The sequence below is a fragment of the Ambystoma mexicanum genome, chromosome 1q (assembly GCF_040938575.1).
Source record: "Ambystoma mexicanum isolate Mex_15411 chromosome 1q, UKY_AmexF1_1, whole genome shotgun sequence".
NCBI classification, from domain to species: Eukaryota; Metazoa; Chordata; class Amphibia; order Caudata; family Ambystomatidae; genus Ambystoma; species Ambystoma mexicanum.
The window spans coordinates 1,040,248,220-1,040,262,940 of NC_090922.1; the positions used below are offsets into that span (position 1 = coordinate 1,040,248,220).

General features: G+C 42.9%; 1 protein-coding gene across 1 annotated transcript in view; it reads left to right on the plus strand.

Moving 5' to 3' along the window:
* LOC138541042 (calcium-activated chloride channel regulator 1-like) overlaps positions 1 to 11,652 on the plus strand; it is a 311,873-nt gene extending 300,221 nt beyond the window's left edge. The window contains exons 12-14 of the mRNA XM_069641725.1: positions 7,038 to 7,208; positions 10,144 to 10,380; positions 10,826 to 11,652. Of these exons, the coding sequence (XP_069497826.1) occupies positions 7,038 to 7,208; positions 10,144 to 10,380; positions 10,826 to 11,307 (890 nt within the window). The 3' untranslated portion in view covers positions 11,308 to 11,652. The remainder of the gene's footprint in view (positions 1 to 7,037; positions 7,209 to 10,143; positions 10,381 to 10,825) is intronic.
* Positions 11,653 to 14,721: the final 3,069 nt, after the last annotated feature.

A 14,721-nucleotide genomic window follows, 5' to 3' on the forward strand; every position in this document is an offset into this window, starting at 1 on the left:
GGATAAGGGTGGAGGTCGGGGAAGATGAGATGGATTACTAACCGTAGGTAATACAATAGTCCGGGGTTGGGGGAGCTGGCTGGCTGTTTGTACCCTGCCACTCCCCAGACACGGAGGATTAGACAAGAGTCGCACCTGAACAGGTGGCAACACCGCGTCTGTTGCCTCCTCTCCAGGGTCATGCCCGCTACTCCCATTTTCTTTCATATCATCCCCTGACGAGATGATATAAACATTTGTATCTTTCATCTGTAAATGGTGGCGCTGGTAGTAGTCACTTTTCTACCATCTGCCGTCATGACTGCACACAGCCTCTTCCTTTTTTGCCTCAATTGCTTTCTTTAGTGAACACTCCAGATTTTTGCTGCGGTTTTCCCAAGCTAATACTTTAGCCAGCATCTCTTTTGCAATCGCCAATCGTTGTTGCATATTTGTATCCATCCCTTCATATAATTTAGTCAAAGCCAGCAGAGCTGTATTCATAGCTGCTAGCGTTAAATCAGTTTCCAGTGTGTTACTTTGCAGCTGACCCAATGATCTTCTAGCTGTAGGGTTAGCAAATGGTACAGACAATTCAGATGGGGAGGAACCCGATGAGTCTGGGTACAGGATTGGGGATCGCAAAAGATTGAATTCGGGAAGGTGCACAAGGGCTTGGAGTCTCCGGTTCCTCCTCACCATCAACTGCACCCATCCAAATTCACCAAGTCCATTCCTAAAGGTCTGTTCAACTCCACACTTTGTTCCCCATCTGTTGGTAATTCATTTTGTAATTCTATGTTTATTTTGGGCATCAATTCCTGCAGTAATGAAAGTAATGAATAACCCCCCCCCCCCCTCATATACCCCACAGTGAATCTGGCCTTTAGTTAATTGGGGAACCCTGATTCTTGTGGCAGGGTCTCCAACAGGGGTCTCCACAACAATGGGGGTCTCCTGGGTGGTCAAATCCCCTGTTAGCTTCGAGTGAACTTTCTCATCCATTTGGGTTAATACCGCCACAATACACATATCGGCTATGCCCATACGATCCGTTAGTAAGTTCCCAATTTTGTCAGTAGGCTTTACTGGAATGTTACCCACCACAATAGGGCCCCTAGGTTTAGCCAGAGGCCTCGTAAATAACCTGTCAAAGATTTAGCTTGCTGCCTCTGTATGTTCTTTCCCACCAAGACCGGCAGCAGTCCCTTACTTAGATCTTTTGGAAATTGTAATTTGCCCTTCGGATCTTTTCTACAATGCAGGTCCTCTCACTCGGGCATTGCCGTTTTTAAAGTATAAATGTGTGTCATGAAGAAACCTAAGAGGCCAGACATAGTCCAATTTGGCAAAATGACCGACAAGGTTTGCAATTAATATAGATATAAAGTGCTATACTTGTAAACCAGATTAAAATGTACAAGATACAAGATACGCTGGAGCTCAAAGGAAATCAGTGCCAACAGTCACTCCAATCTTCATTTTGTGTTGGCTTCCACAAAGTTTTCAATTAATATATAAATATAAAGTGCTATACTTATGGACCAGCTTAAAATGTACCGGATAAAAAATATGCTGGATCTCAAAGGCAATAGCTGCCCTCAGTCACTCCAATCATTCGTTTTGTGCTGGCTACAAGATCTCCGTATAAACCAGATATAAATAAACAGTATTCGTTAAGTGCTGCTGGTTGGAGCTCAAAGGCAGTATCAGCCCACAGGCACTCCAACAGTTCATTTGCACCGATTCCAAGAGCTTACAATGAGTACAAATAAAAAGTGAAGTTCAAAGGTGCTGTGCATGCAAAAATATGAATTAGCCAATTACGTTGAGGCTTGAGGGTTATGTCTGCCCACAGGCACTCAAACTCTTTGTTTTGGTTTGGACACCAAGAACACTTGCATCACACTTCTATAGTAGTGATCTATAGTAGTGAAGAGGCGTGTAAATTAGGGCTGCTTATCGAGGGATAGATATTTTTTTTAGGCTGAAGGGACAGACTACCCCTGACAATGAGAAAGTGTCCTTCGGGGTTGGAATGCGTATTATGAATCATTAAGGGGGTTTTGCATCTGGATCAGGATTGAGACCCCGTGCCTTTTGTGATATGGGGTGTGGCAGGCTTGCCCCACCCATCCTCTGCAGAGTTTAAGTGATTCATCCTCTGATTTGATATGTAGTTAAGAAGCCTGTGCCTTTTTATTGTATTATTCAGCCCATGCACGTTCATCGTCGTCAGCTTCAACTTAGCCATCATTAAACCCATTTAGTGTGTTCTCTGTTTTTCCATCAGTGCCCTGCGGTAAGTGCAGAGAAGTCCTCAGCCTACTTGTGTGCTGAGTTCCACTTGCATCTGTGTCTAATCTGGGCCTCCAAATCTGGTGAACATAACACATTCTTTTGAGCCGCCTCCTTCCATATGAGCAAGTAACCTTACAACAGAAAGAGTGAAACTGGAAGAAAGGACTAAACATTTCAACTTTATAGGAGAGATGCAATAATAGAATATACCACATTTCAAGTGGGAAGACCCTCCAAGAGTTGGATGGATCACTCTCTCAAAATCCTATAGCGTAGAAGAGTCCATCACCTTCAGCGAGACTACAGGTTCTGTACATCTGTATATCATCCCATTTCTTCGAGACAGGGAGATCTGACAGAAAATATTGGTTGGGGAAATGCTGAATATGCTCTCCGGAACAGAGTCAATATGATCCGTTTCTTAGACTTCTAGAGAGCATCTGTTTGATAGGGTGCACAGTTCTGTCATGGAAGGCTTAAGGAGACTGGGTCTGCTGCTTGGTAGCTTCTGCCATGTGCACATCATTGCAGCTACACTTTTATTTGCTAGTTGCCATTTGAGTAATGGGAGATAAGGGCCTTTGTGCTTTGTGCTTCCAGGTAGGACAGATCTGAGCTAGCAGTTAAAAGCAGTTCAACATTGGTGGGGGTCCTGCTATCTTAGGTTGCGGTCACCCATTGGGAGTTGTTTCAACCTCATGGCAAAGTCTCTTCTCCTTTGCAGGGCCTAACGGTTTAGGCCGTGATTTCCCACCTACTTGTGTCCAACCATTTATGTTCCACGTGGCAACGTTTCAGCTGGCAGGCGGGGTCCATTCCCCCAGGGCACTTGGGCAGGTGCATTGCTTGTGCAGGGTGGTCATGATGCCTAAGATATGTCAGAGTCACTTCCAGAAGTCAAAATGGTGCCACTCATCAAGATGTAGTAGGCACAATATTGCAGGATGTTTGATATAGCAGTGCAAGGCAAGCCTTTCAGCGTCTCAAATATAGGATTAAATCCCTTCCGCCTGCATGATACTTCCGGCGAGAAGTCATTGAGGAAGTGTATCATTGACGTCTCTTTTTGATTTGGCTGTGGCATTGATATTCATGAAACCTCCACATTCTGCTGGAAGTTTAAGAAGAGCTCTTTGACGGTTCTAGGGTGCTCTCTTTGTTTGGTTTTGGCACTTGACTACCGTGGGTGTGCTCTATGGTGAACTACTTGACGATTGTGAGTTGCAGATCTTTCCCCAATAGGTCGAGAATGGCTGGTTCCATGTCTGCGCTCTCTGTCTCCGGGAAGCAGGTAACTTGCACGTTGTTGCTCCTTGACCGGTTTGCCTGGTCATCAATCTTGGTCGTAAAATGTTGGATCTTTTTAACCATCTGGTCCAGCTCCCCAACGAGGGTATCGTAATTGACTTCTACACTGCTGCGTTCATTATCTGTAATGCGGTCAGACTGTAGACTCATACGATTATTCACTCCTTGAGTTCGCTACCTCTTACACTGCTGTGTTGGCATCCATCACTCTTTGATCTGATCTAATGCCCTCCTTTCCAGTAGGAGTGCTTGCAGTTGTGCCTCATGGTGTCCACTTCTTTGATGCCTGCATCTTCTGAGCGACTTAGCAGATATGGATGCACTCATACTGGTTGTGCTGCTTGACTCAGAGGTTTGGGTTCTCATGCAATGCATGGGGTCCTCCTGCTAGGGCTCTTCCAATGACACTGAGGTTTATTGCACAATTCCTCTATTTCTCTGGGCATCAAGCACCTCTGTATACTAGCTGGCTCACCACTTAGTGCTGTTTAAAGGTATCCCAAGTATTATGTATGGATGTATCTTTGTATGGATTATTTATAAAAACAAATCAGGAACAAAATACTTAATGTTCTGATTGTTATCCTTGCCTTTATGTGGAGCGGAAATAACAAGAGAGCACATTTCAGAGAAATTAAAAGAGGAGATAAAACCTTTATTAGAAAAAAATATAATCAATACATGAAAAAGATAAATTCATTCTGGTTCCAAAATCGTCATGTGTCTACTAAGTCAAGTTCATTTTTAAAATATAGAAATGTTATATGGGTTTTGAAATTCACGTGGCTACTTGAGGATATACTATCTAGAGCAACATCAATCTCCTGATTACAATCTTCACATACTATAAGTTTATCGTAACTGTGACACATTCATTTTTGTTTAAGGTTAAGCCAAAAAACAGGGTTGGGACACGTGGGACCATAATTGTTCACTATGGTGATGGATTATCCATACATAACTGCTTTACATTTTTACTGTGCCATCGGTTAGACGAAAACTTGGCCAACCCAAGATTTCTTGATATATAAATTCTCAACAGCGCTAAAATCGGTTTCTTAGATACATGCAATATCAGGTTTAATGGTGGAGCAATGAAATAAGTATTTTGTTACTTGATAGGATGATTAATACCTTTGCCATTCCAAGAGCAAGGTAATTGCTAAGGATATCTGACAACTTTGTTTATTAACGCATGCAATGTTTATGATAAACATAAATGTAAAACATATAAACATGCCAGAACAAAAGGACAGCCCTCCAATATCAATTCCTCATGGACATCAAAGAGAGTGAGTGTTCATAAAAATATAGTGAAACAATACAGAGGAAATTAAAGGTACTAGAAGAAAAAGAGCAAAATATATATCATCATCATTATGTTTATTTCGGATATGCATGAAAACCAATCCATAAAAACAGTACAAAATACAAGAATACATACCAATTATAACACAGTAAAACATATCAACATAAAAACCTCACCAAAATGGCAGCTAAGAAGAATCTCAAACACAGATCATTAAAAGGGTGTACATACACTTATTTCAAGGCAATATACTTTGCAGTCGTTTCCAGAGATACAGTGCTGTTTTCAGATATGTAAGGACCAACCCACGCGTGGTGAATCCACCCACAACAGATATTAATGAAAGGAAATTATTCTATGAGAAACAGAATCTCTAACAGAGAGAAGAATAAAATATGGTTTTATCTACATTTCCCACACTGTGTTCTCTTGGTCAACAAGAGTAAAAGAATGGTTAACTCTTAGATGCTATGTTTTGGTTCCGACTACATAGAGACGTTTTTTGTGCAAGAGCAGGAGGAAGTCTGTGATTCCCCCTTTCCCTCAAGATATAGATACCCTTGTATATCACAGACCCCTCGGAAAACTAAAATGATTGGGTTTGACCTACTTTACATAGGTACACCAGGTGGAAACGTCTTCCATGCGACTGGGTTCAGGCTCCGGTGATTGATCCTCATGACTTTCATCTGATTCCACATCGTCTCGAGTTTTTTACCTTTCAAAGTTTTCCTCATCTGAATATTCAGGCTCGTACAGGTAGGGCAGAATTGTTGCCATAGTTCCTGACTAGTGAAGAAGCACAGAATCTATAAAGTGAGGTCAATAAAATAGTTTTTGTTTGTATATAGTAAAGGAAAGAGATTTCCCATTAACATTGAATGTTAAAGAAAGACAAGCGAAGAAACAGCCATGTTACAAAAACACATCGTGCAAAGACAAGATTAATAGGCTCAAACTATAAAAGCTCGCAAGGATACATGTTTAAATATGGTTTGGTAAAGACATTTGTCCATAACATAAGCAATGAAAAGTAACTACTGAGTTAATTCATTTTAGGCAGTAAGGGAATGGTTAACAGTGTGTCGTACTTGGCAGCTAGTTGAACAGAGCAGAAACAAGTCAGGTAAGCTCAAAATGAAATGCTCCGACACGAAGGAAAAAGAAACTCCAACATTGTGTGATCAGAAACAGTCTTACACTTGTCGAGGAACGAGGCATCTTGCCATTTCCATAGAGAAACACCGGTAGATTGCGCACAGAGGGTGTGCCCATGTGATGTGTATTGGCATTGTGAAAAGGGGCGTGAGTGTCTAGTGATTTCAGCTTGAGTGGCAGGTGATCTGAATTCATGCCACAAGCGTACTTGACCTTAGGGCGATGGATCAACGGATAAGATTAGCACAATATGGCGGTACCAAACCTGCCGTTTTCGCATGTGTTAAAGTGAGAAAAACTCAGGTATGTTGCATTAGACATTTTTTTAAGACTGATTGATGGATGCTCTAAAATACATGCCCGATCGATTGGGCCAACAACACTTTTGACCGATCTACCCCTTTAATAAAATATATTTTTCATTACCTGCTGTTCGATTTTACGTTGCAAAGTGGGTCTGAGTTGTCATAGTGCACCATATTTTGATGGGTGGCAGTTTTCAGTGAACATGCTGCATTTATCTCTCAGCCAGCAATGTGATATGCCTTTCCAATCTGCACTCTGATTACATTTATTTTCAGCTTTCTCCAGATTTAAACTGCAGAAAGACACCCACATAGTCTGTCTTAAGGTTTTTGAAGGCTGGCAGGTCATTTTCCCAGTGGGCCTTTCAGTTCTGTTTGTTTGGGCCTAGGATTAAACCCCACACATGCTGTTTTAGTGGTTGAGAATGTTTACTTGATTACGATTTATCTTATTTATTTTACTATCCCATGTACTGCACTTTCCCCCTCTCCCTTCCCCCACGCACTTTCCCTTTCCCCCTTCTTATGCACTTGCGCGATCTGAATGTCACCTGGCCTAGTAGGATCGCTGTCTGTCTTCCCTTTGTACCCACTCCCTTGCCTCGCCGCGCCTTGAAACACTTGTGTATAGCCGCGTTATAAATGCCATATCATATCATATCCTCCCCTCCTCACAGGTGCTGATATTGCAAAGAATGATGGCATCTACTCGAGGTACTTCACATCGTTCAGCGGAAACGGAAGATACAGTTTAAAAGTCCGCGTCCAAGGAAAGGATACGACGACTAGACGTGGACGTAGAATGCCAAGGAGTCAGGCTTTGTACATTCCTGGATACATAGATAAAGGTAAGATGCAAACACATGCAATGAACGAACATCCTGCGATTTAATTGCCACAACGTGTTGTAATGCCACGTGAGAACATAAACATGGTGTGAGAGAAAGGATGCTGTAGAGTACTACTGCGATACTTCCTGACTGCAGTTCAACGCTGCAGTGGAATAGGAGAACCTTCCACGCGATCATCACGTCAGAATCTCCAGCAGGAGGTTCACAGCAAGAGGGTGAGGTCGGGGTCCAGGTCAGCAGCTGAGAACAGCCAGTTTCCAGGAAGAGCATGTTTCCAGCCTGTCTGTCACAGCACTGCACGCACATGGTAAGGGTAGGCACTGCTGATCGGGTTCCATCCATTGCTCTTGCCCTTCCATGCAACCAGACTGCACAGCATGGACCTTCTGCATGTGATGGGATCTGCAGAGGGTGCAGGCAGATGTTGGTTTCGCCTATGAGCACTGTGACACTCTTAGGGGGCACACTTGTAGCGCAGTCGAGACCATCGCCGCCCCTTTGGTTGGACTGTCTCCCTGACTTGTCATGCACCAGTAGGTCCACTTCTTTTCTCAGTTCTAGTCCAGGTTTACTGACTCACGCATGCACAAATATGCACCCAGTGCTTGCCCCATCCCCCCGAACACCCTTCCTTTGATGGATGGGCAGCATCACCCATGTGCACCCCATATCAGTAAACCAAATAAGGGCAGAACGGGGCCCCTTCTATTCCAGCTTCATCTGGTTTATTGGTTGCCCTCTAATGGTGTGCATTTTCTCTTTGAATGAATATCTTTACAGATTTGATGTTATGTTAGCATGCTTTTTTATTGCACCAAATCACCACTGTATTGTCTTGGAGCGCTGAGGCTTATCCTCGTAGTGGGGTACTGTGCCCCCCACAAGGGGAATCCAGACCTTACTCTGCTGGGAGAGAGGAAATGAGCGAATGGACGATAAGAGGATGGGAAAGCGTGAAATGGAGGCTACAATCACAGAGAGGAAGGAATGCAGCCGGGCAGGAATGGTTTGTGATAGTAAGGGTGCATGTCAGTCCTGTTAGGGGGACCATAGTTCTGCAAAAGGGAGGAGGCGAATAACTGGGTTGTCTTTCCAAGGGAGATTTGGAAAATTGCAGGTTAGTGCAAAATATAAGTCTGGATGCATGAGGGGCTTGAGAGTGCGCTGAGGCCATCCTGGAACTGTGCTGCCTTATTTGCCCGGGTATATCTATACTTTGTACCCCAGGTAATCCAGCAAAATATTAATTCTGTGACTACCAAGCCGGAGCCAAGAGTGGCGTAGTTCAGAATAGAAGGTATAGAAATGTGAATATTGTTGGTAAAATAAAGTAGAGGAATGGTGTGGTCAAATTAGTGTATTAAAACTGAAAAGGCCTGGCACCTGGATGCCAAAAAGAGGGTGTTCCATGTCATGTCACACTAGGCTTTATTTTAGTGAACAGTGAGAAAGGACGGTGTCTTACTTGGGAGTAGGCTATCAGAGTATAGTGGCACGTAGCTGTCTAGAGTGAGAAACTAAAGCCTGACCTGCATGTGCAGGCTGTGTTCACATTACATTCAATATGTTAGGCAAGTTTATCAAATTAGAACAGTCAGGATTTTAACATTCTTTTAATTAATTAGACAAGGACACCATCTCTTAACAAGCTGTCGCAAAGCTATAGGGCTGGTCTAGCGCATAAAGCAGGCGGACCCCTTAGGGATCTCCAGCATTTGCGCTGGCTTGAAAATCCATGTCGTTGCAGATGCTGGGGCATTTGTATGGCAGAGCGGAAGGGAGCGGTGGGAACACAAGTTGCGTCCCGCCCCTCCTCTCCACCATACAAATGACTGAAAATGAGCGGTGGCGTGAATGCAAGGCCGTAGAGCCGTACTCAAGGCTTCCTACGCCTTGCATTCACGTCATGACTCTATTGAACATGAGACCCATTTTGTTTTAAGACCGCATGAGATTTTAATGCAGGAGTAAAACAAATGTAAACCTTTGCAGTCTGCCTCAGATTAGCACCTGCTAATGAGCAGGCGGTTTCCATAGAAACCAATTAGTAAACATCATCTAATAAGTATAATTTGCAAGAGGTGTTTACTTTTTTTTTTACAAAGCAGAAACCAAAACTGAAAAGTAATGGCAATTTCAACTGGTTTTACTCTATGCTTTGTAAATGTTTAAAATGACATTTAGCGGACAGCAACGTGCAAGTGCAATCATTGGTGATCCCCTGCATGCAATAAGCATATCCTATATAATGACCCCTCTGTTGATTACATTTCGAAGGGTTAGGAACATTAATAAACTCCCCCCCATACAAGAAAGTCAGGATAAGTAACAGGGGCGTTTGGGTGCAGTGTATGGAACACGCTCTACCTAAGCCCTCACATGAAAACCGATCCCTTGGCGTTCAGCAAAGGCCTCACATGGCTTCTGCTTTTCTAAACCCAGGACTTCTGAGCTCTCTCTATGTTGCGTTGACAGAGCAGGGTTGTCTAGCTCCCTCTGTCAGTTAGTTTAGTGATTGTGAATTCCGGTTACATCATTATGATGCATATGGCTTCTTACTGTGTATTCAATTGTTCAAAGAGCATGCACGCTATTCGTAGGAAAAAGACTTACATCAAATTATTGCAATGTACATTGTTACCCTTCATCAGGAACAAAGCTGCCAGATCATAACATTTTGCGCATCACAAAAGACCCAGTATCTGGTTGCATTAAATGCTATGGGTTGAAGTTACCTCTAAATACCAATATTTGTGTGAGCACCCAGTATCACGAATTCTTGTCTATTTGTCTATCTTTCAGCAATTATTGTTACTAAGCCAAAAATCACGCAGTAGCCAAATCCATATTCAGAAACCAAGCTCCTTTTGAAGGGGAAGTATTACACTGCAGGATAAACATTGTGTTTGATGCCCAGATGTGTGTTTTCTAGGTGTTTACTCCTTAAACCCACCGCGACCAGCCGTCCCCGATGAAGACATTCAGGCGAAGCTGGAAAGTTTCAGCAGAACAGCGTCAGGGGGATCTTTCGTGGTGTCTGCAGTGCCTACCGGAACATTACCCGATATATTTCCTCCATCTAAGATCACTGACCTTGAGGCCCGAATAGTTGAAAAGCAAATCGATTTGTCATGGACAGCACCTGGGGGTGATTTGGATCAGGGACAAGGTATGCCTTCTGTTTTCCTTTGTTACAAAGTTGCTTATTAAACATAAAACAAAAATCTCATATACCGGCAAGAGGCTCACACATTGGACCCTTAATTCTAGTCTGAATTAATGAAAGAAACCTGTATTTGGGTGGTCATATAGGTCGAGAAAATCCTATACTGGTTCCTATGTGAGCCTCCTGAGGCAGGTCCTGTTAATAGCTAGGGCATTGGCTCGTGACATTGGCTTGTGCTGGATTGTGTAGAGAATTCAGTGCTGAATTGGCCTTCGGGGAAATTAGGGGATGTTCTAAAAGCCCTATAGTGCAGTGGAAGAGCCACTGACCATTTCTTAACCTTAGTCCTTCTAATTGGTGCATTTTTCTGCATGTTTGCAGTAGCTGAGTTTTGTTTTGTCCGAACAGTGTTTCACAATTCACGGGTTCCTCTCCTTCCTTATTTCAGCTGCATCATATGACGTCAGAATGAGCACAAATCCGCTGGACCTTAGAGACCACTTTGAGACAGCAGCCTCTGTGGATGTCTCTGCTCTGAAGCCCCAGCCCGCCGGCTCCACAGAAACCTTCTCATTTATTCCACAGAATTTAGCACTGGCAAATGGTACCATCCTTTACTTTGCTCTGCGTGCCCGTGATGGCCTTAACAACACAGCTGATGTATCAAACACAGCGCAAGCGGCCATGTTTGTTCCTCCACCGGTGCCTCCAAGCACAGATTCTCCTACCACGGCTGGCCACACTACTTCAACCACAAGCTCAACAACCTCTGCGCCTCCACCAATTTCTCCTGACTCCACAGCCCAAGATGTTATATTGATAGTAATCATTGTGTGTTCTGCTGCTGTGCTCATTTCCCTTATCATAAGCATAACGTTGTGCATTTTAAGCTGCAATAGAAAAGGGAGAAGGCATGAAACAGGTATGTAGACACGGTGACTAAAGACGAAAAATTACTAAGAACTGAACAGATTCCTTTTGTTCTTGGAAGTTTTTTCAGATTTCCCCCGGATGAAAAAAAGGTTTGCAAATGGAAACACTGGATCTCATTACATGTATTTTCTAAGGGTCTGCCACCTTCGCGTCTCCATAATTGTCTATACTTCTCTCTATATGCACAGAGTCTGACCAGGGTTATGGCGGAACGGAAGGCTCATCCGGTGAATGCTAAACTTTAAAATAAATGATATAATACTTGTATAATACCACCATGGACAGAAACATTCAACACCTTGAGTCATCAGAAGCTTCTTGAATAAAAGATTAAGCACATTGTGTCAGTCTATCATGAGATCTTTTTAAAAAAACATTGCTACATAGTCTACATGCAATACCCAAATGTGTTGTCATGGTAACATGGAATATCGCCTTTATAATATGTGAGAGAATGAACGTGCTGCTCGAACAATCACAAAAATGCAGTGAATTTTGCCATTGCGCTAATTTTTCAACAGATACATGGGGCCTATTTCTTTTTTTAAAGTGTTTATTCCACTGAAGCGGCCCCCTACGTTTACAGTTGTCTGAAATTCTGTTTCATCTGTGCAATTTTCATCATTTGTAATTAAACTGCTGAACACACTGTGATATTTCTTGGTGCACTTCATAGTGCAAAATGTGTACATGCCTTCTGCAGTTAGTGTTTTCAGGAGGCATTTACAAATGATCGCTGGGGAACTCGGCAGCTTTAAGCTGGTGCTAAAAACAGGCAGATTACAAAAGAATCGATGGTTTCCCGCCAACATTATTGTGTCATGCTTGGTGCAAACTAATTGATTTTTGCCGTTGGAGGAGGAATGCAAGGTAAAAATAGTAACCTGGTTCAGGCTCAAACTCTGCCATCAAAATGACAAAAATCCTATTATGTGAAAAACGGGTCTAGAGACATTTATGAATTCATTGATTCCGCTAGGGTGGCACAGCTGATTTAATGTTCCTTTTTTTTTTACAATCCCACCTCAGAATTCCGGCAATAAAACAGACAGTGTATGGTCGAAATTTATTTGAAGTCAAATTTAAACAAAGGTGGTGTCCAGCTTTATACCAAGGAAATTACTACAATGTTATAGACTCATAAACAAATAGCCAAACCGAATTTTCCCTGCCTTTATGAATCTTTCTACTAGTTCACACAAGCATTCATTTCCATAATCAATTCAATGTATATATTATGCTTTCTATAATATATAGCATTTATATAATAGGCATTTCAAATAGACTCCTTCTATGATTGCTTCTATTTAGGAAATACAATTTACTTCAATGATAACAATGCCACCTTTCGGCCAGCGTATGCATTTATTAATATATAACAATTTCAAACCTCTCTGAAAACACTTGATTTTCTCCAGTATCAAAACTAGTATGGTATCTGATAATTGTTACTTGAACAAATGCCATTTTTCAACACATAGGGCCTCATTACAAGTTTGGCGGTAGCCTTGCCGGTAAAACCGGCAGGCTGCAACCAAACTTTCAAATTTTTCCGGCCCCTGACAATGGGGAGATACAGGGCCATTACAACCCTGGCGGACCCTGTATTTCCCCATTGCCAGGGGCCAGAAACTTTTACTCCCCATTCTATAGGGCTCAAATGGGAATGGGGAGGCCGGATGCACCGGCACCATTCAGAATCGTACCTTTTACGGCGCCATTAATCCCTTAGCGCCAGGGTCGTAATGACCCCCATAGACTTTTGTTTATATTCTGCACATTACACTTTATTTGTGTGAATATATAGACCTTTGTGGTGTATATATATTATTGCTGTGTAGGTTTGCGAAAGTTAGAAAAGCGGTGATTGGAGGTTGCGAGGGATCCTCTCCTCCTTCTACGGGATTAATAAGTGTCCCTAGTGGTTTGTTTGTTTGTTTATTTTATTTGCATAGCGCTCCAAACCCAGGGGTAGAAGGGCGCTTAAGAATACGGTTACAGCGTTGAGAAGTATCTTTGTGTTGCATACTTAGTGCATACTTATAATACATACATATATATACATTTAGCAATATACAGTTACAATATACATACAGTACATGAACCAGTTACCGCGCAGGGGGTGTGAGGTCTGGTGTTAGTGGGGCTACTCTTTGTTTAGGAGCCAGCTGATGACCTGCTTCCTGAAGATCTGGAAGGACTTGATAGTTTTGATGTTAAGAGGTAGGTTGTTCCAGAGTTGGGGGGCAAGTACTGTGATGCTTGCCCCTCCAGCTCTTGTTAGGTGGAATCTGGTCACTGTCAAGCATAGAGTATTGGAGGATCTGGTGGATCTGGTGGCAGGTTCCATGGTGAATTTGTTAGCTAGATATGGTGGTGCTAGGTGGTTGAGGGACTTGTATGTGAGGCAGATGGTTTTTAAATCAATTTTTTGGCGTATGGAGAGCCATTTGCAGGCTTTCCTAGTAGCGGAGATATGTCTCGTCTGGGAATGCTGAGGGCTGCGCGCAGAGCGTTATTTTGTATTACCTGCAGCTTGTTAAGTACGGATTGGTTAGCACCTAGGTACAGGCTGTTGCAGTAATCCAGTTTGGATTGTATGAGGGCTCTGGCGAGGGTGAGGCAGCTGTTGGGTGATAGGAATGGTCTGCTGGCCCTAATGAGCTTGCCGGTGTAGGCAGCGGCTGAGGCGGTCATATTGGTGTGTTTGGAGAGGTTGGTGTTGGCATCCAGGTAGAAGCCATGGGTTTTCATGCTTTTGGCAATAGGGATGGTGTGACCATCGATCGTGATGTTATTGTAACTAGGATTGAGTTTAGTTAGTGTGTTGGGGGAGCCGACGATGAGGAGCTCTGTCTTCTCATCATTCAGGCAGAGGCCATGCAAGGCCATCCATGCCTGAATGATGGAGAATATTTTGTTGATCCGGGTGACGTCTGCTTGGTAATTGCCTGTGATGGTGAGGAGTATCTGGGTGTCATCTGCGTAATTTGTGTAGGTGACACCCAGACGGTCCAGTTGGTCAAATAGAGGCTTTGTAAATATATTGTACAGAGCGGGGGTTGAATGTTCTAATTACCTACACTTTGGATCTGACAGTGTTAGCTGTATTCTCTATATTTATTGCTCTCCCTTCCACGGGGGCTGCGAAAGAGGCTTCTCCCCTGTGGTTATTGTATTAATATTTTACACCCATTTGTATACTTTTATGGATACACAGACTTTCTTTGTCTATACTTTGCTCTTTATCATGTGGACACATAGACCTTGATGGTCTGTAGATTATCGTTGTGAAGCTTTTGCCCTGAATTTTGTGTCTACATCAGGATAAAGAAGTGTATACACTTGGGGTGTCTTCCCTCCCTCACCCCCTTGTATAATAGATAGGTTTAGTATTTAAGGAAAGTAATA